Source organism: Pistacia vera, unplaced genomic scaffold, assembly GCF_008641045.1.
Source record: "Pistacia vera cultivar Batoury unplaced genomic scaffold, PisVer_v2 Contig463, whole genome shotgun sequence".
Classification (NCBI taxonomy): domain Eukaryota; kingdom Viridiplantae; phylum Streptophyta; class Magnoliopsida; order Sapindales; family Anacardiaceae; genus Pistacia; species Pistacia vera.
The window spans coordinates 4,980-30,628 of NW_022196294.1; the positions used below are offsets into that span (position 1 = coordinate 4,980).

At 32.3% G+C, this 25,649-nt stretch overlaps 2 protein-coding genes and 1 pseudogene across 2 annotated transcripts; 1 reads left to right on the forward strand and 2 right to left on the reverse strand.

Moving 5' to 3' along the window:
- The first annotated feature begins 1,123 nt into the window (after positions 1-1,123).
- LOC116145608 lies at positions 1,124-1,780 on the forward strand. The gene has a single exon (XM_031431053.1). It carries the CDS (start codon positions 1,124-1,126, stop codon positions 1,778-1,780), a length of 657 nt encoding a protein of 218 aa, XP_031286913.1.
- A 6,527-nt stretch (positions 1,781-8,307) lies between these two features.
- On the reverse strand, positions 8,308-11,477 carry LOC116145610 (annotated as a pseudogene).
- Positions 11,478-17,975: 6,498 nt separating this feature from the next.
- Positions 17,976-20,782, reverse strand: LOC116145613 (L-ascorbate peroxidase, cytosolic). The gene is made up of 10 exons (XM_031431057.1): positions 20,626-20,782; positions 20,350-20,482; positions 20,094-20,268; positions 19,936-20,001; positions 19,092-19,140; positions 18,907-18,989; positions 18,679-18,758; positions 18,494-18,596; positions 18,322-18,380; positions 17,976-18,226 (listed from the first exon to the last, which is right to left on the reverse strand). Exons 2-10 carry the CDS (start codon positions 20,466-20,468, stop codon positions 18,211-18,213), a joined length of 750 nt encoding a protein of 249 aa, XP_031286917.1. The 5' UTR covers positions 20,469-20,482; positions 20,626-20,782; the 3' UTR covers positions 17,976-18,210.
- Between the last annotated feature and the right edge of the window lie 4,867 nt (positions 20,783-25,649).

Below are 25,649 nucleotides of genomic sequence, written 5' to 3' on the forward strand. Positions count from 1 at the left end.
TTGCATTTGAATGTTAATGACAGTGTCTAAGATTCTGTACGAGATTTTACATACCAATGTTTAATTTTAATGTTACTTAAACTAATTGATCAATCTTTTTAGATGTTTCTAGATGATCAAACATTATAGCAATTATATATGTTTAATCCAATTTATGAATTTGATCACCATATTTTATTGCGAATAAATTGATGGAATAATAGTTAATCCAATAACTTAGCAAAAACTGAAAATATATATATATATATATATATATATATATATTATATATATATATATATATATATATATAGATATATATATATATATATATATATTATATATATATATCTTATTTTTAAATGCCAACTACCCAAAAATCCAAAAAATATCTAGTATATGTTTAAGACATATCAAGGATTAACCATATTTTTATTGAATAATATTACACTTATATTCAATCTCACAAACTTTCTCTCACAATTTTGACGTACAGCTCGCAAATGGGTCATGCTTTTCCATTTGCGAGTTACCCCGTCAAAGTTGTTAAAAAAAGTTTGTAAAATTGAGTTGTGAGTCAATCTTTATCCATTTTTATTTCGCTCATGATAATTCCTAAATATAGGATATGGATATGGAGTGATTCAGGGGTGGAGATTGAGACATATTGTCAGTACAATGAATACTTATGCAACTCAATTTGTACTCTAAAAAGAAAAAAAAAATCTTGCTATAAGTGAAATGCAACAAACAATGAGAGAGTAAATGTGGCATCTTTTCATTGGTTAGTTGTATTGCAATATGTTTTATAAAAGAAAAAAAAAAATTCTCTCCTTTAAATTTAGAATTATAATTTTAAAATTATAAAATTAATAATAGAAAGATGGATTATCATTAAAAAATAAGAAGTGTTTAGTACAAATACAAATTAGGAAAGTTTGATCTCTTTCACAATATTCCATCTCAATCGGGAAAACATTAAACACCAACAAGAAGTCCTTCTTATTCGGACTTATTTAACCTAACTCTGTAAATACCCCCCCCTTACTCTTCAAAATTAAAATACCATTGAAATCACTCTCTTGATTTTATCTCTACTCTCTTGATTTCTTTCCCGCTCTTCCAATCAAATCAAACATCAAGAATGGCTCGCAATCTTCAAGAAGAACTTAAAATTTTTCACAATATTGACCGCCTAGCGTATGCTTGTTTAGTGTTCGACTTGCATTTGTCTCCTAAAATCGGCTCCGAAATTGTGGCCTTCTGGAATTGGCTTGAACGTATTGGTTACGTTAACTTTGTCAAAAATTCACTAGACTTGCCTCCTCCATTATTTCTTGAATTATCACAGGAGTCTGAAGCGTGCCTGGATTTTTTAACGAGAGAGTCTTTTTCGGTTGATGATGAGAAATTGCTTCCACAAATTTGTAGTCTTGCTGGGAAGACTCTCTCTTTTGGAGACGTTTATGCAAACAAAGTGCATGCAGAAAGACACATGAAGGTGTTTAAGTGGAATGTGTGCGAGAGGATTTTTGATGACATAACTCCAGGAACAAGAAGTTCAGGTAATGGGGTTAATGGGGCAATCCCGAATGGTGAAATTGTTCGAGTGCAAGATAATAATGGGTCAAATTATTTGCCCCAGATGGTGTTTGATCAATTATGGGAAGATAATGGAAATCATTCACACTCGGTGGTAAATGAAAGCCAACCTAGGCAAGATCAACAAGCTAATAATGGCAGTCGCAATTTTGATGATAAAACTCTGTTTGTAACTTTATCTAAGGGGGCATTTGGTTAGGGGGTATTTGAGATCACTTAGGTTAAGTCATCTTATATTACCTGATTATCATGTTTGGTTGTCAAGTAATATAAGATACCGGTAATCTTCAAATACCAATAATGGTTACTATTGATAATATTTGAGGTAATCTAATTACCTCTATTTTCTTAGATATTCTAAGATTATTAGAGTTTATCTTTTTTTTGTTATAATTCTATCCCTTATTAATAAAATTTTAGGACAATAATGCCTTTATTTTTGAATTTATTTACATGAATATGGCTTTTACTATCTCACCCCCAATTAATTAATTTTTTGGACAAAATTACCCTTGAATTCAAAACAAATTACAGCCCACCCAAGCTACCACCCCCAGCCACCTGCCGCTGATAACCACCGCCGTGGCCAACTGCAGCCGCCGTCAGAACAGCGCACGGAAGGCCAAAAATGGTTGTCGTGCACCAATATGGCCATTTCCGGCTAGATATCTGGCCGAAAATGACTAGATCTGGTCGTCAAATGCCAAATCCATCAATCTGGCCGTTGACTGCCAGATCAGATTCGTCATCAATCTCGCCGTCAACGACCAGATTGATGGTCGTTGACGACCACAGACGTGGTCATTAACGGCCAAATTAGATCTAGTCATCAACGGCCAGATCTGGCCATTTCCGTATCGGCGCACGACGACCATTTTTTACCTTCCATGCGCCGCTAGGTTGCCCGCGGCTTGCGGGTTTTTGCTAAGTTTTAAATGTAGGGGGGTTATAGTAATCCAAATAATAATAATATTAAAAAATAATATAATAATAATATTTAATTAGAGGACAATTCAGTCATTTAAATAACATACCCACCAATTTATTCCTCACAACCAAACATATTAATATAACATACCCACCAATTAATCAAACATATTTTCCTAAAGATTTCCAGTAATCTTTAAGGTAATCTATCTTTCCAGTAATCCAACATTCCCAGTAATCCAACATTCTCTGAACCAAACGCCCCCTAAGGGTCATCCCATTACGCATCAAGAACTTGGAAGAGTTTTTCACCAGGTAATTTCCATGTCTCAGTGATTAATTAAAATTAGTGATGTGGGTTATGTTATGATTATTACCAATGGGGGTTTGGGTTTGATTTAATGCAGGAGATATGGAGGAGACTGTATTGAGAATATATATATGAGTGAATTGTTTGCTCGCGTGGTGGTAACTTCACCACAATATATTAAAAGGATTCTTGGAGAGACAGAGATAGTGCAGTCCAATATCCATGGAAAAATGTAAGAATAAGACGTTTTATCCCTAGAGGCCCACCACCACCAGCAATCTAAGGGCAGGTTTACTTCAAATTACAGAACACGTACGCAATTGGGCTACTACATATTTTTATACGCCCGGGCCTACCCTCACATTTAAAAAAAAAAAAAAAAAAAAATGTTTATACAGGCCGATAAAAAAATTCTATTAATATATATATCCAAGCCTACCTTCAGATTTAAAAAAAAAAAAATATATATATATATATATATCCAGACTCATAAAAAACTTGTTATTAATATATATATTCCAAGCCTACATCATATTAAAAATTTAAAACCCTCTCCACTTTTTTCTACGTCCATCTATTTTTTATGATTTTATTCCTAAAATTATTTACTCTCTCATTCTCTCTTTCACTTTCTCTATGTTATTCATTCTTAAAACTTTTGAAAACTGAAATTGTTGAAGTTTTCACTAATCAGGGTGCCACAATTAACTTCGTTTTTTGTTTTATCAGTTTTAGGCATGTGTATTGCTCATTTCATTTTAGTTTATTTTAGGATAAAATCATGCTTATTTTTTGAAGGTTTTTTACTCTAATTTGATGGAAAAAGGCATGGATCTTGTGAGTTTGTTTTGTGTTTAAGAATGTTCATGTTTTCCCAAATTAAACCTTAATTATATTTTACTGAAAGTTATTCTTCATCCTGCACCCATCACTTTCCTAGATTTCAAACGTCACCGATTGGCTGCTCAAAATTATTTAAGAAGTTTGAGTTATTATCTATGTTTATACTAAGAAAATTTTCTATTTTTTTATTAATTCATATTAAAAGTCAAGGCAATATTGACTTAATTTAAGTTTTGATTGACTTTAGCTTAGGCTAGGCCTGATCAAAGTCATGAAAATTTATATTATAATCTTTGAAAGCAAAAAAAAATAAAAAATAAAAAAATAAGAAATAAGAAATTTGTGTAGAATATTTTTGGTAGATTGTGATTGTTGTAAACTCTTTTAATTATATTGGATTTAAGTGGATTGTTAGATCTCCGTGGCCTTTTGCTCTCTTTAATTGAAGAGATTTTTCCACGTAAAAATTTTCTTGTGTTTCCTCGTGAATTTGATGTTATTTTCAACATAATTTGTTCAAGGTTTTGCTTCTTATAGATTTATTCAAATAGTAAAGTATTGTGTTATTACATTATTTTCTTTCAGATTATTGATATTGTATTATTTTCTTTGCTTAAGGTTTAGTGATTTTTTTTTAAGTTTTCACTAGTTATTTGACAAACAATAGTGAAACCGCGGAGGCCTCCCCTAACAAAAATCCTGAGTCCACCGCTGGATGTGTGTATATATAGTATCACTCTTAAGTCTTATCTAAAAGATCGAATCCTATTAAATAGAATTATGATATTTTGAATAGATTGTAGTTATATTATTAATGGATAGACTCTGGTCATATAGTGATAAGGAGGAGTCGAATTGTTGCCATGGATATCCCCATTAGTGGAAGAATTCACCCAAATTTCTTCAATTCAACTATATGTATTGACTTTAAAAGGCTATCGAAATCAGAATGACCTCAGTCTCCTCTTCCGCACTTGTGTGCATATTTTTGTGGATAATGGGAGGTGTTTTGGAGTTATATAATGGTGGGGTGGTTAAATTTTTGGCATTACCTAGCCTTTAACCAAGCGGAATGAAGTTAATCATATTGTTGAAAATGGAGAAAATCTGGATCGTTAATTTTTCCTGTGGAAACGGATACTATTTTATCCTTGTAACTGCCACACTTGCCTCAATTAAAACTATACTTATATAGTGACTGAGGGTTAAAATCATAAAAACAAGAGTAATAACTTCACTTTACAAACTTACATTCATTACAACGAGCTTAACTCGATGAACCAGAATTCGTTATAAGCATTATACACTTGGAACCTCAAGGGATTGGTCTGACAGTTAAGAAAGTTTGTTCTATTCTTTGAGTTCAAACCTTGCGGCCACCTGGCACAAAGCGACTTACTTGGTCCTTTGGGTGGTTCACAATAACATTATGGCTTACCTAGTCCTTTTGACTTGTATGATGTTCAATGGATCTCAGAGAGTAATTGAGATGCATGTAAGCTGACCCTAACACCCGGGTTACCAAAAAAAAAAATATGCACTTGGAACAATTTCTGTCAAAACCATTCCCCAACTTTGCAACAGCCACACACACCCCTTTTCAGTGCCACCATTTTAAATGCCATGAGCCATGCGTCACATTTTTGTAGCGTTGTAACATTTTAACTTGGGTTCTTTCTTGCTTTTCTTCTTTTGATTAATGCCACCCTTTTTAAAAGAAAATAAACAAGTTTAGTGGATTAGTGCGATGACAATTGACAAGCACATCAATGGTTTGTTACTAGACAACGAAAATATTCTACATATACATGATGGTAACTTATCATAAAACGACCTTAATTAATATTTGGGTCGAGAAACAAGCTATGGATACGTTGTCCTATTTAATTGGCAGACTTGGAGGTGGGGTCACCGTCCCCTCATTACAGGTCTAAATTTCTCTCTTGCCATGCACCAACACAATATCTATATTTCACTCTCTGTTTATTTATATGAACATGTTTTAACATACAGGTATTGTGTTGTTTTTAAGTATACAGGGAGTGGATTGGGTTGACACTTGGTGGTGCGGATGGCTATTAATTTGATTGTGTATTTAATTCAGATCCACATCAATAGCATTGACGCTGCTCAAATCTTCAACTTCGCAATGGTTGTTCACTAGTTTCCCGCCATTGCCATCATTGCCACTCTCTCTTGGGCTCTTTCTCTGTCATTCTCATATCTCATGTCTCTCTTTGTTGGTAAACTACACCCACCCACTTGAACTTGCCCAAAACATTAAGATTTCTAACAATTTACATTTACACTACCCTACCCTTACCTTTCAGGGAATAACAATTCTAGCCCTGACAGCATCACTTGACAGCTTGAGCCTCAACCATTGAAATGGGTTCAAGTTTGTGCAAAAAGCCAACGAACCTCCAATTGGCAGTATTATATCATGTATAGCTCTGGCAACTTTAGCATGGGAGAACACGATTTACTTTAGCGACAATAGGAGCCAACCAATTTGATAAACCTCAACATCGTTTGACTTTCTTCACTGGTACTTCTTAGCTATGTACGTTTCCTCTGTATGGTGCCACAGCTATTGTGTATATGAGGATAATATTAATTGGAAATTGGATTTGGGATTTCTGTTGCTGCTATTAGTTGGACTTGTTTTTTCTTGTTGGGTAAATGTCTCTATTGGTGTGACAGCCACAAGGGAGCCCATTTATGAGTTTGTACTTCGTGTTGTTGTGCTTCGGTAAGAAAAAGAAAAGCAGAACTCTCGTCCAGACGTGAGGATTATTACCAGGACAAAATGGAAGGACCAATATCTTAATTGTAACACCTACCCGTAACTTCAGCTACAAACTAACTACTTATGTATATTATTATGCTTACATATGTTATAAAAACATAATTTATAATATATACAGATAACGTATACATCCAGTGCTATATAACATTTATTGTATTTCAGGATTCTGAACCGCGCAGCAATAAAACTGAAGGAGATATTGGAGCAGATGGCTCAATAGCAAAGCCATGGAGGCTATGCACAGTTCAACAAGTAGAAGATTTCAAAACTCTAATAAAAATATCCCAATAGGATTCAACTTAGCAGGTAATTCTACAAGCTCTAACCATGGACCGTCATTTAAGTTCACATTTCAAAATCCCAGCTGGATCTTTTGTAGTCATAGTCTTATAATCAACATCAATTTTTCTCACTTTAATTGATCGTTTGCTTCTTCCTTAGCTGACTCGACAATCACCAACTCCACTTCAACAAACAGGACTAGGCCACTTGTGCAACGTGATTGCCATGGTTGTGCAGCACTAGTTTGATCGAAGAGGCTTAAATAGTTCACTACTCACAACCTTGAAACCAACCAAATGGTTCCATGGTGCCAATGGTGGCCTATTCGCTATTTCCGCAACTAATATTGATGGCATTGGAGAACTTTCATTTTCCAGGACAAGTTAGATTGTATTATCAGAATTTCCTGCATCGATGAAAAGCACAGCACTGCAATGATTGCTTTGGTTATCGGAGCTAGTTACTATTTGAGCACTGCTTTGATAGATGTAGTCCGGAGGGCCACACTTGGTTACTAGATAATATAAATACTGGGAGGTTAGATTTTGTGTATTGGAGTTTATTTTTATTGGGTTGCTAACTTTGGTTATTATTCAGTTTGCTCAAGGTTGTACAAATATCGAAATGTTGACACTGGAGAGGATAGCCTTCTGGCTCTCTGTGAACGAAAGTTGCTGAAAATAAAGAAATGAAATTACTAAAACAGAGCTAGATGGAAATCAGAAAACTGATTGTTTTGATTTTACCATTATTTAAAGCGAGTTGTAGACACTAAGCGAAGCCTCGACATGAAAATTAGAGTTCCTTCAAGTGAACATTATTTTTTTCAATTCAAGTTGCAAATCAATGAGTGGTAGAATAGTATTTTGATGGATTGATTTTTTCTGATAAAACGTCCTGTTTTAACTAAGAATGTAGAGGCGTAGAGCATGAGCTATTACAGGGAGGGCGGACATGGGAAATAACTTGAATGCGAAAACACATTTTGTGCCACAGGAGATGGGTTCAAGTAAAATTCATCTATTTGCATTTCTTGGTACTGCCTCTTGTTCACTTTTTTTTTTTTTTTTTTTAATTTATACAAATAGTTTCCCGAATTTTGTTAAATTATTGGCCTCCCAGATTGCTAAATCATAAGGTTCTGAATACATAAGCAGCTGGAAATTTAATTCAGTAAAAAAATCAATTAAATCTTTTGATGATTTTACAACAGAGTTACACTGGGTTTAATTCAATCTACAGTACATGAAGAAAAATTCAAATACAAATACAGAGCTGAAAATACATAGTAGAGGAGATTTAACAAAAAAAAAAAAACAACCCTCTGTAATATATAAGGTTAAAGGGCAGCTAAGGGAGCTGTCAAGGGACTGACCTCATGATTTATAAAACAGCTGGCCAGCCCTGGAACCAGAAACGGTTTATCCTACAAGCCAACATACTGTTGTTGGATATGGTTTCTGATCTCTTGTTTAAAGTCTCTTTTCGCCAAACGGCAATCAAACGATAGTTACAACAATTAAACGTTTAAAACTGAGCATAAAACTATTTTCTATTAAGCATACTCTGGATTGAGTGCTAAGGCTTCCTTATAGACCAATCCTATTTGCTCTTCCCCCAGGATTGTTGCTCAAATCAAAGGAAAATGGTTCTGGGCAGACAGGTTCGTCTGCTATGTCATGCAATCTGCAAGATAAGGATGGGCTAATGCTTCTTCAACTGCACCAACACAAATTTGCATTAGAGTGAAACAAAGGATATGGACGTCACTGATAAATTGGACATTAATTCTAGTTCAACTTTATAAATGTAATCCAATGAAAGTTCACAGATGAACCTTGGAGAGAGCCAACCTAATATTTTGTCCAATCTTTATCTCTTTACAGAAGACTATTGTTGAAAAACTAAAGGAAGTTTCTTATGGCAATCCACTAACAATGACCCACGAAGTCTTAACACTTCTGTGTTATTTTGGATTCATTACATGACAATAAACTCTACAAACATGTTCATATTCATGTGCACAAGATAATCTATACTATAAAGAGCATGTCAAAAAAAGCACTATATATCTACATAAAGAGTTCCCTCATTGCCTAATTTGTCTAGAAATAAGTTTTAATCATATTAAAATCCATAATACAGTGAAGCTTTTAATTTTATGGCAATTACAGGAAATAAGACATTCATGGTTGAATAATCCTGATCATTCCACAAAAGCTTCAAAATAGCTGATTTAGAACATAGACTTACCAGTAATTCTTTTTGCAGGATCAAATGTCAACATTCTATCTACAGATCCATAGCCAATGGATGAAACATGTGAAAAATTTGGGCTAATGGCTGGTGAGGTGTGTTGAAGTTGCTGGATATATCTTTTAGCATCCTCTTTCTGACAACACCCAGATCAGACTCCATTGGTGTGCCAAGAACTATAAAGCATAAAATCATGCATAAGCATTCTGCTAGTGAAAAGCATTCAGGACATAAATTCAAAATTTAATCCATAATTCAAAATTAAATCCTATATAGACATTGCAAAATTTTGGAATTTACATCACAATTATTATCATGCATCCAGTCATATAATATTGAATAAACTTCAGTAGTTGAATACAAGGCCAGATATGAAGACAGAAGCCAAATAACAAAGGTTTTACGAATGTCAATCTCCCTATAGCCTCCAACTTCAAAACTTTAGAGAGTAAACTTGGCAACTTGAGAATCCTAAAAACTCTTGTACTGGTTCTATATTTATCATCAATTTGCACCAAGAATAAATAAAATTTATAAACAAGTAGTTATTATTCTAACTTTAAATTTTAAAAGCCTTAACATAAAGACATTCCAAATTAGAAATCACTAAATCTGCTTGCTTAATTCTTAAAGCTAGCTCCCATTGCTATTTCAAGTTACCTCTGTTAACAACCGCATCTGATGCACATGATCTTTGCCTGGAAACAAGGTTTTCTGTTCATAAGTCGCCAATAAATATACAACCCACAGACCACACATCAATTGCGGCAGTGTACTGAAGAGTTATAAATAGCTCGAGCTCTGTACCATCTTGTGACAAATATTTCTGTCATAAACTCACTCTCCGAAGTTGGCCGAGCAAGACCAAAATCACAAATTTTCAAATCACAATTTGCATTCCAAAAGATTCTGGGCTTCAAATCGCGTGGATGACATTAGCTAGTGTATATACTTAAGTCCTCGAAGAATCTGATACAAGAAGTACTGTAAAGTATAGATAAAAAGGAAATGTCAATCTCATAAATCAGACAATTGAGCAATTTGTAGGCTTCAAAAACTCAAAAGAACGAATTAACACACCTGACAATGCTCCTCAGATAAAGCTTGATTGGAGCGAATTATTTGGTGAAGGTCAGTATCCATGAGTTCTGTGGCAATATAGACGTCAGAGAATTCTCTCCGTACAGGTGGAGGAACCACATCTCTTATTGCTATGACCTGTTTAAAATTAGACGCATAAAGTTCTACAAGTTAGAATCGAACACAAATTATCAAATTAGCTTCAAGATGCATTTACATAACTTATCAAATAGTATATAATTCAACATTCTAGGACTAAGTTTCAGCTTTATAGAAGTACCAAAACAACTTCAAGATAAATATTAGGAATCCTAATTACCTTTAATAGCTTTTAGCTACTACTCCCCAGATAAATTTTTTTTTTTTTTTTCTAACCAGAAATATAGGCAAAATCAAATAAGATTCAAGAAAAAGAATGAGGTTTTTCTACCCATATAAATCAGCTAAAAAAATTTTTTTCTCAGTCATCTCCAAAAAGATCAAAAATCAAGTTAGATGGGTCGTTAAGATTATTCAAACTAAGAAATTCAAATTATTATTAGTCCTATAACTGTAATAATTACTCTTAAAAGAAATAAAATTCACCAATCAAATTATTTTGCATCCTTACTCTCAGGACGCTTAGAAGAAAATAAAAAATACTTTAGTACTTCAAATAAAGCCAAAAGTTCTTTGAAATATTCAAGCTTTTTATATTTACAGTGAGTAATTGTTTCACTTTTTAGAATAAAAGAAATTAAAGAAAGAAAAAAGAAAGAGCAGTTGAAGGCTTTTTGGAAAAGAAAAATTCCATGTACGTAACTAAATTTCAGTTTCTTAAGATCTCCTAACAACTTTCTCATAAACTGTAAATGATGATGAGATTATACAAGTAATTACACTAAATTAAACAAACAAATTAAACGACAATCAGTTCAACAGAATCGAAAAAAATTACTCACGTTTTCATGATTCAAATGACGTAAAAGCTTAATCTCACGAAGCGTACGCTTTGCATCCATGTGGTTATCAAACGCGTTCGCTATTTTCTTCATCGCAATCATTTCATTCGTCTCCGAATTCAGCACCGAGCTTCAAAATTAAAATAAATTAAATTTTAAATTAGAAAACCGGAACGCTTTAAGAACATCTCATACAAAAATAAAAATAAAAAATAAATTGAATTAAGTACCAAACGATGCCGTATGCGCCACGACCAATTGGCGTGATCGGAGGGCGATACTTGGCCGTGATTTCAAACAAGTTCCCGAATATATTGTACTGTATGAATTGACCGCCGTGCGTCTGGACGGCCGGGAAATCTGATGTTTGACCTCCGCCGTTAACCTGAGTCATATCAGCCATTTCTACTATGTTTTCGTTTCTCTCTTCCCTAAAAATTCAAGGATCAGTTGGTGAAGCGTAAGGGTTTATGTGTTGATTTATATGTGTATATAAATATACATAAAAAGAATAATTAAAAAAATAAATAAATTATTGGCTTCGAAGTAAATGCGAGGAAGATAGAAGGAAAACGCGCGCGAGAAGACAGAGGGACGCGTTTTTATTTGGAAGAAGAGATCGGAGGGCTGATATGAGAGCCGCCCCTGATCGATGGTTGACATTTGTTCAAAATTGTCAACGACCACAGCTTTATGCCTAAGAAGGATTTCTTGGATTAAATTACGAGATTTTTGGTAAAGTATTGAGTGTATGGTCCAATATATTTAAAGTTTAGAATTGTGGATAAGATTTATATGTTTGAATATTATTATTTGTTTCGATTATTAGGCAAAATTTGGTGGATCATTTTGTATTTATATGATTGTTGTTATACTTTATCATAAACAACAATTTATTACTTAACCTTAAGAGATCGGTATGTCAATTAGAGAGGTTTACTTCTTTTCTTAAATTTCTGGATTCAAATCTTAAAATCATCTACTACAATAACATATTAGTTTACTTGATCTTTTAGGTTTATATGGTATTCAATAGATCTCAAAGATTAGTTAAAGTGTATGTAAATTTGTCCGAATATCTTGATTATCAAAAATAAATAAATAATAATTCATAACTTTTTAAAATATATATATATATATATATAAGATAATGTAATTATTAGCTATAAAAAATGTTAGATATTCATATAAAATAATATTAATCCATAAACTTAAGAGTAATACTATATCAACAACTCTTTCTTATAAACTTTCTCTCACAATCTTGACGTGACAGCTCGTAATCAGTCAGTTCGTAATTAATTAGTGAGATCTATGTGGGATCCATTATAAACTGATCAATTACGAACTAACACGTTAAAGTTGTGAAAAAAAATTTGTAAAAAAAGGTTAGTAGTGTAATATTATTCTAATCCTAACTACATTTTGTAACGAGACACGGTTTAATGTGAATCATGCTCAACGTTATGATAAACACTCTGTCAAAGTCAACATAAGTGACGATGACCCTTGAAATATAAATAAATTTGCGTGAGGTGCACCTGTACCTAACGGTGCTTTTTGTTTTTTGAATGGTAACATAAACGAGTTTTCAAATAGTTAAAGACCTTTTCTTTCAGTTGTCGTGATTGTTTTGTACTGTATAGTTTAACTTTTTTTTTTTTTAACATTAAACTATTTCTTTTTTTATTAATTAAGTATCTCACCAAAATGAATAAAACGATTTTCTTGAATTTTCAGATCAGATAGCATTTGAAATTTCTAATCTATTTGTATATTTGACAAAATAAGTTCACTGTTGCTGAGAAGCAGAAAAATGATGTGAAGAAGAGTGGTAGGTGATGGTGAGTGAGAAGCGTGAGAGTCGGTTACGAGGACTTGGGGAATAATTATTGGTGAAGAAAGTCAAGTTGATAGAGATGAGAGAAAAGCAATAACCAGTCATTCCTCCCAATTGTTAAGTTTGAAGATATGATTTTCATTGCGTGACGTAAGTGCAAGGTCTAGTGAATATAAGATATCAATCAGAGGAAGAAGACAAACCACTACATTTACGGATTGACCAATTGTTTTAATGTTAAGTATACAAGATATTACTATAATGAGGATTATTATCCTGAATTATAGAGTTTGAGAGCAATACTATATTTACAATCCAATTCCATAAATTTTTTTTCATAATCGCAATGTGATAACTTATAATTGATCAGTTCGTAATGGGTTCTGTCTGTTCAATAATAGGTTTCACCCAGGGCAGAGGGAGGGGGGGTCAATTGACCCTCGTTGACTTTTAAAAAAATTTGCTATGTTTTTACAAATTAACCCCTATATAAAATTAAAATACCAAAAAGCTGCATTATATATTTATATCCAATAAATTACACTTTTTTGTTTTGGGGGTATGAAACTAAAAGTAAACCCTTCGTTCTCCTACGAAAAGTAAACCCATCATTTTCCCTCCCTCAGACATCGTCTTCCTCTTCAATAACCTATAAAGCCAATTCTTTTCCTTTAAGACTTTATCCACACAAGTGTAATTTTCTCCTCCTATCAAGCCAACAAGTCCATTTTTTCTTCAACGGATTTTTTACACATATCAATTGAATTTTAGCCCATGTATATAATGTAAGATATATTTAAAAAAAAAAAAAAAATTATTGCATTAAGATCTATTTCAATTCAATTTCTATTACTTTAATTTAATTTTTTTTAAAGTACTTACAAATTAGAAAAAGAAAGAGATATACTTGTGAGTTGTGATGTGTATGTATTGTTAAAATACTTTAACTTGTTAGCTTTATCAATTTTTGTAGTAGTTGTAATTTCACTTATCTTAATAATTATTATTGTATACATAAATTATTGTTATTGTTTGGTTTTACTGAGTATATAGTTTATTTTGTTGCATTTTTCCCTATCAAGTAATAATATATTATTGTTTTGAAATAGTATGGAGAGATATTTCAAAAGAAAGTCAACAATGATCTCATCATTTGAATAAGAGAAAAATATTGGTGATTCAAGTAAAAATGTGGATGTTGATTTGCGAGATCTTCTTACGGATCCAGGCTTAAGACCCCGAATTTCAGATTATGATCCTAATATTCAAGATCAAATTCGAAGAATATATTTGGAAAGAAAAATGTTATCCTTACAAAGACCCATATAAAGAGGGTTACAAAGTGACATCATGCAGAAAAAAAAAACAAAGTAAAAACGGAAAAAGAGAGAGAGAAAAAAAAATCATGAAAATCAAGGGAAAAGATTGTCTTTGTATGCCTCCTTTGTATGTGTCTTTGTAAAACTAGCATTGCTCATTTGGAAATGGGTCCTTGTCAACCTAAGGGCCATGAGTTTCCTTCTAGGTATTTTGGTGGATTTTCAAAACGTTTTGTTGTTTCTTGGTTTAGTGAATTTTAACAGTGGTTGGAATATAGTATAGCAAAAGATGCTGCGTTTTGTCTTTGTTGCTATCTTTTTAAGCCAGATGGTGATAAAGGGGGTAGTGATCGCTTTGTTGGTCAAGGGTTTTCAAATTGGAAAAAGAAAGAAAAATTGAATATTCATGTTGAAGGTTCTAATAGTGCTCATAACCAAGCTCGAAGAATGTGTGAAACATTATTAAATCAAGACCAACATATTCAGACATTTTTTATCGACATTCTTCTCAAGCACAAACAGAGTATCGAACTCGTTTAAATGCTACAGTTGACTATATTCGTTTTTCTCTAAGGCAAGGACTTGCATTTCGTAGTCATGATGAATCCTACAGATTCAAGCAACCAAGGGAATTTTCTCGAGCTTCTACAATTTCTTGCTAATCATAATGAAGATTACAATGCTATTGCTTTCAAGAATGCTCCTGATAATCTCAAATTGACATCACCTGAGATTCAAAAATATATTGTAAATGCTGCTTCAAATGAAACCATAAATGCTATCATTAGAGATTTAGGAGATTCATTATTTGCTATAATGATTGATGAATCTCGTGATATCTCTAGGAAGGAACAAATGGCTATTGTCTTACGTTATTTTAACAAGAATGGACTTGTTGTGGAGCGTTTTCTAGGTGTTGAACACGTTACTAGTACCACAACTCTCTCACTCAAGGCAACACTAGATAATTTCTTTTCAAGGCATGGGTTAAGTTTTTCTAGACTGTAAGGACAAGGTTATGATGGAGCTAGTAATATACAAGGAGAATTTAATGGTTTGAAGACATTGGTTTTGAAAGAGAATAGATGTGCTTATTATATTCATTGTTTTGCCCATCAACTCCGGTTGGCTCTTGTGGCTTTGACAAAGAACCATGATGATGTTAATGATCTTTTTAATATCATGGCGATTGTGGTTAATATTATCGGTGCTTCATCAAAGCGTTGCGATCTTCTTAGAGATAAGCAAGCTTTTAAAGTTACTGAAGCTCTTTCTAATGGTGAACTTTCAAGTGAAAAAAGTCTCAATCAAGAGACTAATCTACAACGTGCCATTGATACGCGTTAGGGCTCGCATTATGGTACACTAATGAGCATAATCTTGATGTTTTCATCTATTATCGATGTTCTTGAAATTGTGGCAAAAGATGGGTCAAACTCTAAGCGAAGATTTCATGCAAAAAACATATTTAAATTGATACAATCATTTGATTTTGTGTTTAGTCTATTTTTTATGAAAGATATACTTGGCTTTACAAGTGAACTTTCTCAAGCACTACAAAGAAAAGATCAAGATATTGTAAATGCTATGAATTTGGTTGAAGCATGTAAGCAAGCTTTACAATTGATGAGGGATAATGGATGGGAGACTTTATTAAACAAAGTTTATTCTTTTTGTGCCAATCATGACATTGATGTTCCTAATATGGATGACAAGTTTTTTATTCAAAGGCGATCACAACGTAAGGCTCAAGGTATCACAAACGTGCATTATTACCGCATTGAATTATTTTATAATGTCCTAAATATGTAGTTTCAAGAGTTGAATAATCGTTTCAATGAGGTAAATATTGAATTGCTTATTTGTTTGACATGTTTATGTCCAAATGAATCATTTGTTACTTTTAATAAACATAAATTGATATGCCTTGCCGAACTTTATCCTAATGATTTTTCTGACTTATAACTCATGGCACTTGATTCTCAACTTGATGTTTACATTTTGGATATGCACTCTAATGTCAAATTTATGGGATTGAAAGGGATTGAAGATCTAGCAAAAATGATGCTTGAAACTAAAAATGATAGAGTGTTTCCATTAGTTTATTTGTTGATGAAATTAGCATTGATTCTACCCGTTGCCACTGTTAGTGTAAAGAGAGTATTTTCAACAATGAATTTTGTGAAGAATCGTTTACGAAATAAAATGAGTGATCAATGGTTGAATGATAGTTTAGTTATACATATAGAGAAATAGGTATTTGATAGTATTGATAATGAAGTCATTACACAATACTTTCCAAAAATAAAATTCCGTCGAGGACAAATATAAATGTACTAGTTAATGAGAATTTTATAAATACAAAATTTATGCTTATGTTAATTTAAAATTGTATTGTTCTTTTAACTTTGATCCCCTTATACATTACTTCTGGCTACACCCCTGGTTTCACCTATCTAATAACGAGCTGTTATGTTAAAATTATAAGAGAAAATTTATAAGATTAGATTGATAACATCCATCTTTATTGTTTAGTTTTTGCTTTAGGTGATTAAATTTAAAAGCAAAAAGAAAGCTGCAAACTCAAGTCAAAGGAATAAAATTGAAGTCAATATTATTAAACTTGGAGCAATAGTGAGGCGGCCGCTCGGCCCTTACATTACCGACTTCAAAGGAGCCTGTCCAGGCCCATGTTACGAGTAGCTATGTGATGTGGCCCAGCTTGAATTTACGATTAAGATTTTATTTTATTGTGATTGTGATTGTGATTATTCATGTTTGGCTTTGCCATTGATAATTTATTCGAATAATATTCGTTTTAAAACTCAGATTGAGGATTTGAAGGAATTTGTAAAGAATGATGTACGAACATAAATATGAAAGGAAATCTATGTGAAAGAGGAAAGATAATATATTTCAACAGATTATTTCTTTGTAAGGGGTAAAAGAGAATAAATAAATTATATTTATTTTTTATTAAATATTAATTTATTTCACACACACAGAGGATTTTGTAATACTTTTCGAAATATTAGATTTAAGTAAAATTAAAATCGGTTTTTAGATGTAAATAAAATTAAAATCTTTAAAGGTATGCTGTAATAACAACCATTTATTTATATTTATGGGTTGACTAGTTTATAACACAAATCTTCTTGACTAAAGGTTTTAAATAATTCAGAGAATGTTAATATTATTCAATATGTTGATAATTCGATTAAGTTTTAAATAATAGAGAAAATTATTAATAATTTACTATTGTTCATTATACGTCTTGTGATCAATTTCTTGTATCCAGAATTTCATTTTTTCTATTTTAGGCAATTGTGAAAATTAGGAGAATTTGTATCATTAGATAAAGCGAGATAACATATTAATTGAATTAAATTATTTAAATTAAAATAAAAATAGTTAAATATACGGCAAAATAAGTATTAAACTAAATTTAATTTACCCTTAATGACGGCAACTTTAGATAATAAATCTAGGCGAGCAGGTTGTCATGATAATGGGATAAAGTAAACACGATACCCGATACGTATAACACCAATCAAATCTTTAATTAATCATAAAGATAATATTAACTTTTAGAAAATTTTGATTATTTTATTAAATTAAATAAAAACATACAGTACGATATTTACAAAATTAAGTTTTCGAACAGCGATTTGACAACCACAAAGTAAACACGTTCTATCCTCTCAAGCACATTCAGTATGTGCTATAATTACAACACTACGAAACATTAGTTTTTTGTGTATTGATGTAAAAGCAAACATAGTAGGCATGTTACTGAAAGTCCCAAGAAATTTATAATATTATTAACCAATACTCAGTAAAGGATGAGTACCATAACATTCTAACCATCTTCTCTCTTTCAATATATGTAGCAAAACACAACCACCAACTTCAACCAACATCATTCCCCAAAATCTATTCTAATCTTCTGAGAAATAAAAAACATTCAAACATCAAAACCACGCATAAGGTTGTTGGCATCATCCCCTATTTAAGCGAGAAGCTTAGGCTTCGGCAAATCTGGCAATTGTAAGGTAAGTATACAATCAGTACAACACTTGCCACAAAATAATCAAAGAAATCAAATACATTGGAATTTTGAAAAAGTGAGTTACCCGAGCTCAGAGAGCCTGAGATGAGCTTCTGCGTAATCAACAAAGAATGCATCCTCATCCTAGAAGGCAAAAAAAGCAACTAGGATTAACTTGCTAGCAATATTTGTTTAGTGGTATCTGCAACATTGTTTCATCAATACGGGATATTTGAACAGAAACAACAAATACAAACCGCAGCATATTTGTCAACCAATGGACGGAAAACAGGGTCGGTCAGAAGGGCTTTGTCAGAAGGCAATTGCAGAAGGCCGTCCTTCTCTCCGTCCAAGAGTTCCCTGAACAAAAAATACGCTTAAATCAAAATAAGATATCTACATATAATAATTGATTATAACGCCATAAATGAAAGAAGCTTACTTGAAGTAGGAGTTGTCAAAGATGAGGGGGTTAGGAGTCCATGCTCCCTCAAATCCAGACCTCTCCTTGTGGGCTCTTCCCTGTTAAGTTTTTCAGAGAAGGAAGAAGATTTCAGTAAAACGTTTCAACACAATTAACCAATTAGCAGATATTGTATTCCTAAATATGATCGTGAAAGACATGTTTCGAAAACAAGGAAACTAGCAAGCTTCAGAGTTTAATGCTAACCAAGGTGTGGCCACCAGAGAGAGCGACAATATCCTGATCACTAAGGCCCATGGTGCCAAAGACATCCCTCAAGTGGTCAGACCCTGCAGTAATTCAAAATTGAGATTCAAAATTGACAAAACTCGCCAGCTGGAATATCAACAGCTCAAACATAGAATTAATAAATGACTGTCAAAAATACTAACCCTTGGTGGCATCAGGAAGACGTCCTTCCGGAGGTGGCTCAGGCTTGTCCTGGGACGAAAAAAGAGCAAGTATCAGGACCAATTAGTCACACCAAAACAGTATGTGTCACAGATGATTAAATTAATATAAATAAATAAAAACACGGAAGTAGCTCAATCACTTCATTTCATTACATAATTCTAACAGATACTGAAAGCATGACCCAAAGAGACAAAATAAAGCAATTTGACAAGCCGGTTGTCACAAGAAGTTTGGTCACTTTGTGTTTCAAAACCCAATGAATGGGTTTTAACTCACTATAAAGGACAACAACCACATTACAAGACAGCGTCATTTTAGGCTAAGAAAGGCCGGCAAGATGTATTGACCAAAACAACAAACACTAGACTCCACAACACAATTAAAAAAAATTAAGTTCCAGAAACAATAATGTATTCCCACTGTTTAGATAATATTTGGATCATATAATATCAGATCGAATACTTCAAGGTTAGTCATGAGAAAAACTCATCCATTTTAATTAATTTTATTAAAATAAAACTATGACAATCAAATATACAAATAAATATCATATGAAAAAATTAGTAAACAAAACTCTACTCTACATAACTAGAACTAAACAGTAAACAATACAAATAGAGTGATGCTATGGGTACTAATGGATGAGTATTAATATGTGTACTAACTAAAGCATAGTACCCGTACTATCCGCATAGTACGGGTACTATGCTTTAGTTAGTACACATATTAGTACTCATCCATTAGTACCCAAAGTATTATTCATACAAATAAATATCTAAACAACTGAAAATAATAAATACTGTAATAATATAAATAACTAACCTCTCTTCCGGGGTGGAAGGGAACTTCAGGCCCACCAGTGATCTCAACAGCAACAACACCGGCCAACTATTCACAGTTCAGAATATATATATAATAAGAAATCAATCAAACGATCGATAACTACACAGTAGAGATCATGCAAAAATAGTGTTGAGTACCTGATAGAAGTCACCATAGCTGAGGATTGGGAACTGCTGCTTGATTGGCTCCAAAAGCCTGACGGCAATATCGAGGCCATTGTTTGCGCTGTGAGCCAACTCAGCAGGATTCTTCATGGTCCCGAATGGACCGCCAGTCTTTGTCTTCACATCAAAAGTACCAGCTGAGTGCCATCTGTACCACAAAACAAAATCAATCAAAAAACATACGTATGCTTATACGTATAAAAATACGCAGAAATGAGAGAGAACATACGCGATACGGAGCATGAGAGGAGCACACTTCTTCTCAGCGATGAGACCTCTGAGCTTCCTCTTGCATTTCTCAACGGCCTTCTGGTATTCAGCGCTAACAGTTGGGTAATTCTTGGTCATGGTGTCGAACGATTCTGAATCAAAACAGAAGCACACAAAACACTTAAGAAATGAGCAAAAATACTTCAAAAATGAGTAAAAACACTACAGAAGTAAGTCCAAACGGCAATCGATATTTCAAGAGGCCGATTTCAAAAGATCTGTAGCCATCACTGACCTTGAAAGCAGATACAGTGAAGTGATAAGATAAAAAGAAACACACGCTAGCACGAGCAGAACACAAGCTCACTTGGGGGAAATAAGGGTGATGATATAGGCTGGAGAAGAAAGAGAAGGTTCTAGTAGAATGATATTGAACGTTGATTTAATCAAATCTTGTGGCTTTCATTTACTTGGTCCATGAATGGGTAGAATTGAATTTGAAAGGTCTGATCTACGGTGGAGTTTGGGGGGTAGGTGGGAAATAAATAAAATTGGAAATTATAAATAATAAAAATAAAGTCAAGATTTATGGCAGGAAACGAGGTTTTGGTTTTGTTATTACCAAAAAGAAGGCTGGGCCACCTAAATGGAAAACACTAAACAGTTTTCATGAGATTTTTTAAATGACTTAAATGTCCTTTAATATGTAATAAAAAACTAAAAATAGAAATATTCAATGATTGATAGTTTTTGCTTCTTCTTTTTTCTATATTAAAAATATAATTTTGCTATTTGTAAAATTGATTAATAACAATTCTAACAGAAATTAATTATTGAATTAACGGCCGTTGATAAATACTAAATAATGGTGTATGATATTTTGAATGAAATATAAGCTAATTATCTAAAATAAGATATATCAATTTCGAAATACATTTTAAGGAAATAAGAGCCGAAAAAATATTATATAATTTCCTAGATTTTTAGTCCTTGATTGGTAATAAATAATTTTTTAAGTGTAAGAAGTCTTGAAAAACTTTATTTAACCAATGTGATGTCAATAATTGTCCTAAATTTAGAAGAAGAAAAAATATTGTTCAACATATATTTTGATCATTGTTTGAATGAAATCATACACTAGATTTCCATATACGTATTTTCTTATACCATTATCCGTTGAATAAAGACAAATTATATCAAATATTTTCAATCTAAAATTATTATTTTTTTATCAAAAACTTATATTGAAAAATCATTTTATGAAAATTATATATATATCAAGTAATCATCTTTATTTATTCCCACATAATTTATCAATTAAAGGAATATTATTATATTTATATGTCTAATTATAGGTTAAATAATTGTTAACAATATTTGCCAAAAAAAATGTAAGGTTATTTACGTCATTTCAAGCTAATAGTGAAGACAATTTACTTTATAGGCATGGAAATTATCTCCATCATCAGGTGTGAACGCGCCTAGATACAGAAGATTCCGTTCCAGCAATGATTCATTCACCTATAAATGCACAAAACTTTTTGTCACCCGTCAAATTTGATTGGCCGGAACATGTGCGCACTCCTTACCCTTTTCTCACTGCTAAAGCAAAGCTGCAATTTTATTGGCCGTTCGACTTTGCAGCAGCCAATACGAGACCGCTACGTGGAGTTTTATTATTCGAAATGATTCGAGGTCCAGTTCACCACGTCCACGTTGACACGAGTAGAAGAACAACGCATTAAGTGCTTCCAACGTGCCGCTTTCCACGTTGAATTTATAAAGTGTAATAATTAATTAGGTTTTAACATAAAATAATCGAATTGAAAGAATAAAATGAGGAAACAAAAACTTCTTTGATTATTTCCAATAATTTTTTTCAACTTCAAGAAAGCATTAATGGAATAAATCGTGACAGGCCATGATATGGGTTTTTTTTTTTTTTTTTTTTTTTTTTTTTTTTTGTTGTTCATTATTGTTTTTGGTGTTTTTTTGGGGATTATTTATACCATAATTTATTGTTTATTTATAGTTTGAATCTCTGTCTAAGTTGGTCTAAAAAGTAGTGTCATTATTGGTAATGCAAGCATCATAAAAGGTTCAAAACTGGACCAAATTGGATCCACACCAAGTCTCGCCTCTTATTATCAATATTACATATTCTTTAAAAATAAGGTTGTCGTTTTTCATGACTTTCTTTTTAGACGATTTTTTTTTTTTCTTTATGATTACAAGTATTCAAACCAATTTATATGTACTTCAATTAATTCTTAAGATCTTAGAAGTTAAAATTATTAATCAGATAAAGTTCTAGTGAGTAATCTTATAAACAATCAAAGAAAGATTTAAACTCATAATTTTATTTTTTCAATTGATTTTTGATTTTCTGAAATATTTAATTTGATTATAAATATATTTGAATTAATTGTCGTAGACTTGGGTGAAAGGTCTATCTGTCAACGGACCAAAAAGACATTCAATGAAACGACGAAAAAGACTAATCGATGTGGCTACTTGTTGCCCACATGTATTCACACTAGCCGTGATTTTTACATCCAATTGTTCCAAGTTCCATCATATCATCCATTACTATCAATTATCAAAGCCGTGGTTCCACTCTTCAATAAATACATATAATGAACCATAAACTGTATCCATTAAACCGTCTCAATTGACTAGGAGTCAAGATCTCCACTTCTTTTTTTTTTTTTCTAATCTTGTTTTTAATTTCAACCATAGGACTTGAAATTTCCATTGGCTAAATAATAAGCTGAATGGTGTTATTTAAGCCCCAATTCAGATTAAATTTATTTTAAAAAACTAATCTTTAAAATATATTATATATTATTCCAAAATTATCATTCTTTTCTATTAATTTTATTGCTAATTAACTTCTTCTTCCTCCTTGTTTCTCTCTCCCTTCTTTTATAAATCGGTAAATCCTTTTCCGAACAAAACTTCTTTCAACTTTAACTTAAACCAATAATTGATTTAAAAACAACCTTAAGAGATTGGTTTGACAGTCATGGAGGTTTGCTATCTTTATTGACTTCTTTTCTTAAATTCGAACTTTGAGACTTACTATATTTGTCGTTTACCTTGGAACATTAGGCTTGTAAGATGTTCAATAAACTACAAGGACTAGTCGCAAGCTGACCTGAACACTCTGATTAAAAATAAAAAATAAAACTAATCTAAAAACAATAAAAGGAGAAACCCAAAACTTTTTTATTTTCTAATCGTTTACTAGCAATGAAAAACCAAACTACTTTTTAAGTATCCAAAAAAAAAAAATTCAAATATCGTAGGTGATCTAATCATTATACTTTGAAACCATGATCCTCGTTTGTTTGATTTTTATTAAGAATGAGTTGAATACAATAATTAAGAGTTGTTCATAACTTTTTTTTTAACTGATATTTTCTTTAATTGATTATAGGTGAAAGTTTTGAAATTAGTTATTGTAATGCATTTTAGATTGTTAGGGTGCATTTGAATCGGGTGTATATAATATAATCGGAATAATCTTTGTTTATTTTGTAAGATTCTAGTGTTTGGTTTGCAAGCAATAAAATATTACGGGTATCTTTTATTGTAAATAGTGTTTACTATTGGTAATGTAGAGGGTAATCCAATACCCTCCCCTAGGGCTATTATTAAAAGATTACCAAGTAATATGATTTTCATTCCTATTTTGCCTTTAATTAAATACCATTTCAGACATAATTGCTCTCAAATGTCTACCAAATAACAATTACTCAACCTCCTTACATTTGAGAATTTAGCTAAAATACCATAGTCACAAAAAGTTTAAAAATGAACAAAATACCCCCAACCACCCAACATCACCGTCAGCCGTTACTCACCACAGTCGGTCGCCAGAGTTAGTCACCGTAATGTCTCAGAACCAGTGGGATCTAGCTAGTCATTCGCCGGTAAGGCCTTTTCTGGCCATGGATCTAGCAATTTCTATGGCCATTTCGCAGCCAAATATTCACGGCCACATCTTTTGTCGTGAAATGGTCATAGATCTAGTCGTGAAACAACCATAGATCCATAGTTGAAAAAGGCTTTGTCGGCACACAACCGACTATATACGACCAATCGTGCACCATTCTGTCGATTGTTGATAGTGGCCGACGATGGTGGCTTATTACCAGCAGTGGCTTGGGGTAAGTAGGGGTGATTTTGCTACAAATTAAAGTTTTAGATGACTGGAGTGTTTTAACAAAATTTCAAATGTAGGGGTTAAAAGAAATGGTTCAAAAATTAATAATAAAAAATAATATTGTATTAATATTAAAAAAAGAGGACAATTTAGTAATCTATATAACATACTCACCCATTTATCTTTTAAACCAAACATCTTATTCACCAATTTATTCGAACCAACCAAACACATTTCCTAAATATTCTCAGTAATCTTCAAGGTGATCTACCTTTCCATTAATATAATATCTCCCTCTAATAAAACATTATATGATCCAAACACCTCTTTAATGTCTCTTTTGGTAAATTTATTTAATAATATACTTTTAATTTAAAAAATATGATGAATGGGGCTTATAAAGAGTTGAGTGGGGCTCAAATAACAACACGTTAATGTTACCAAAATAATTAGATACATCTAATGGCTAAGGGTGTTAAAAAAAAAAATGTAAAAACCGAACCGAATCAGTTTTTCGAAAAACCGGTTTGGCTTCAATTCATGGAATTACATAAACTAGAAATTTGGTTCAGTTACCGATTTAAAAAAATTATAAAACCGGTTTTCACTTTAAAATTAAAAAACCCTAAATCCTTTTCTCTGTACTCTTCACTCTTTATGCGTTTCTCCTCTTTATTTTTTTTTTCCACACAAACACACATATTTCTTCTCGGTCCTTACTGATTTTCACTTTTCTCTTCTCTCTCAAAATAAAAAATAAGTTAAAAGGGAAAATCGATACAAAACCAATTAACCGGTTTTTACTAACGATTAACCATTAACCGGTTCAGTTTTGATTCAGAAAATCAGTTAACCAGTTATGAACACCCCTAGACATATGCTTTCAGGCTTTTAACAAAATTAATAATTATTCAGTAGTTATTTTGCAGTTTTTTGCCGTGATAGATTGAAGTGTTGTTATTCGTGCGCGACACAAAGCTCCTTCTGCTTATATTGGCCCGACCCGGCCCGACTTGATGGACTATAGATTTTTGTCTCACAATCTGATTGATATATCACGTACATGGCACAACAATAGAATTAAAATATTAGTTAGTAAGCATTAACCCACAGCCTTTTAACATAACTAAAGTTACATAAATAGTGATGAA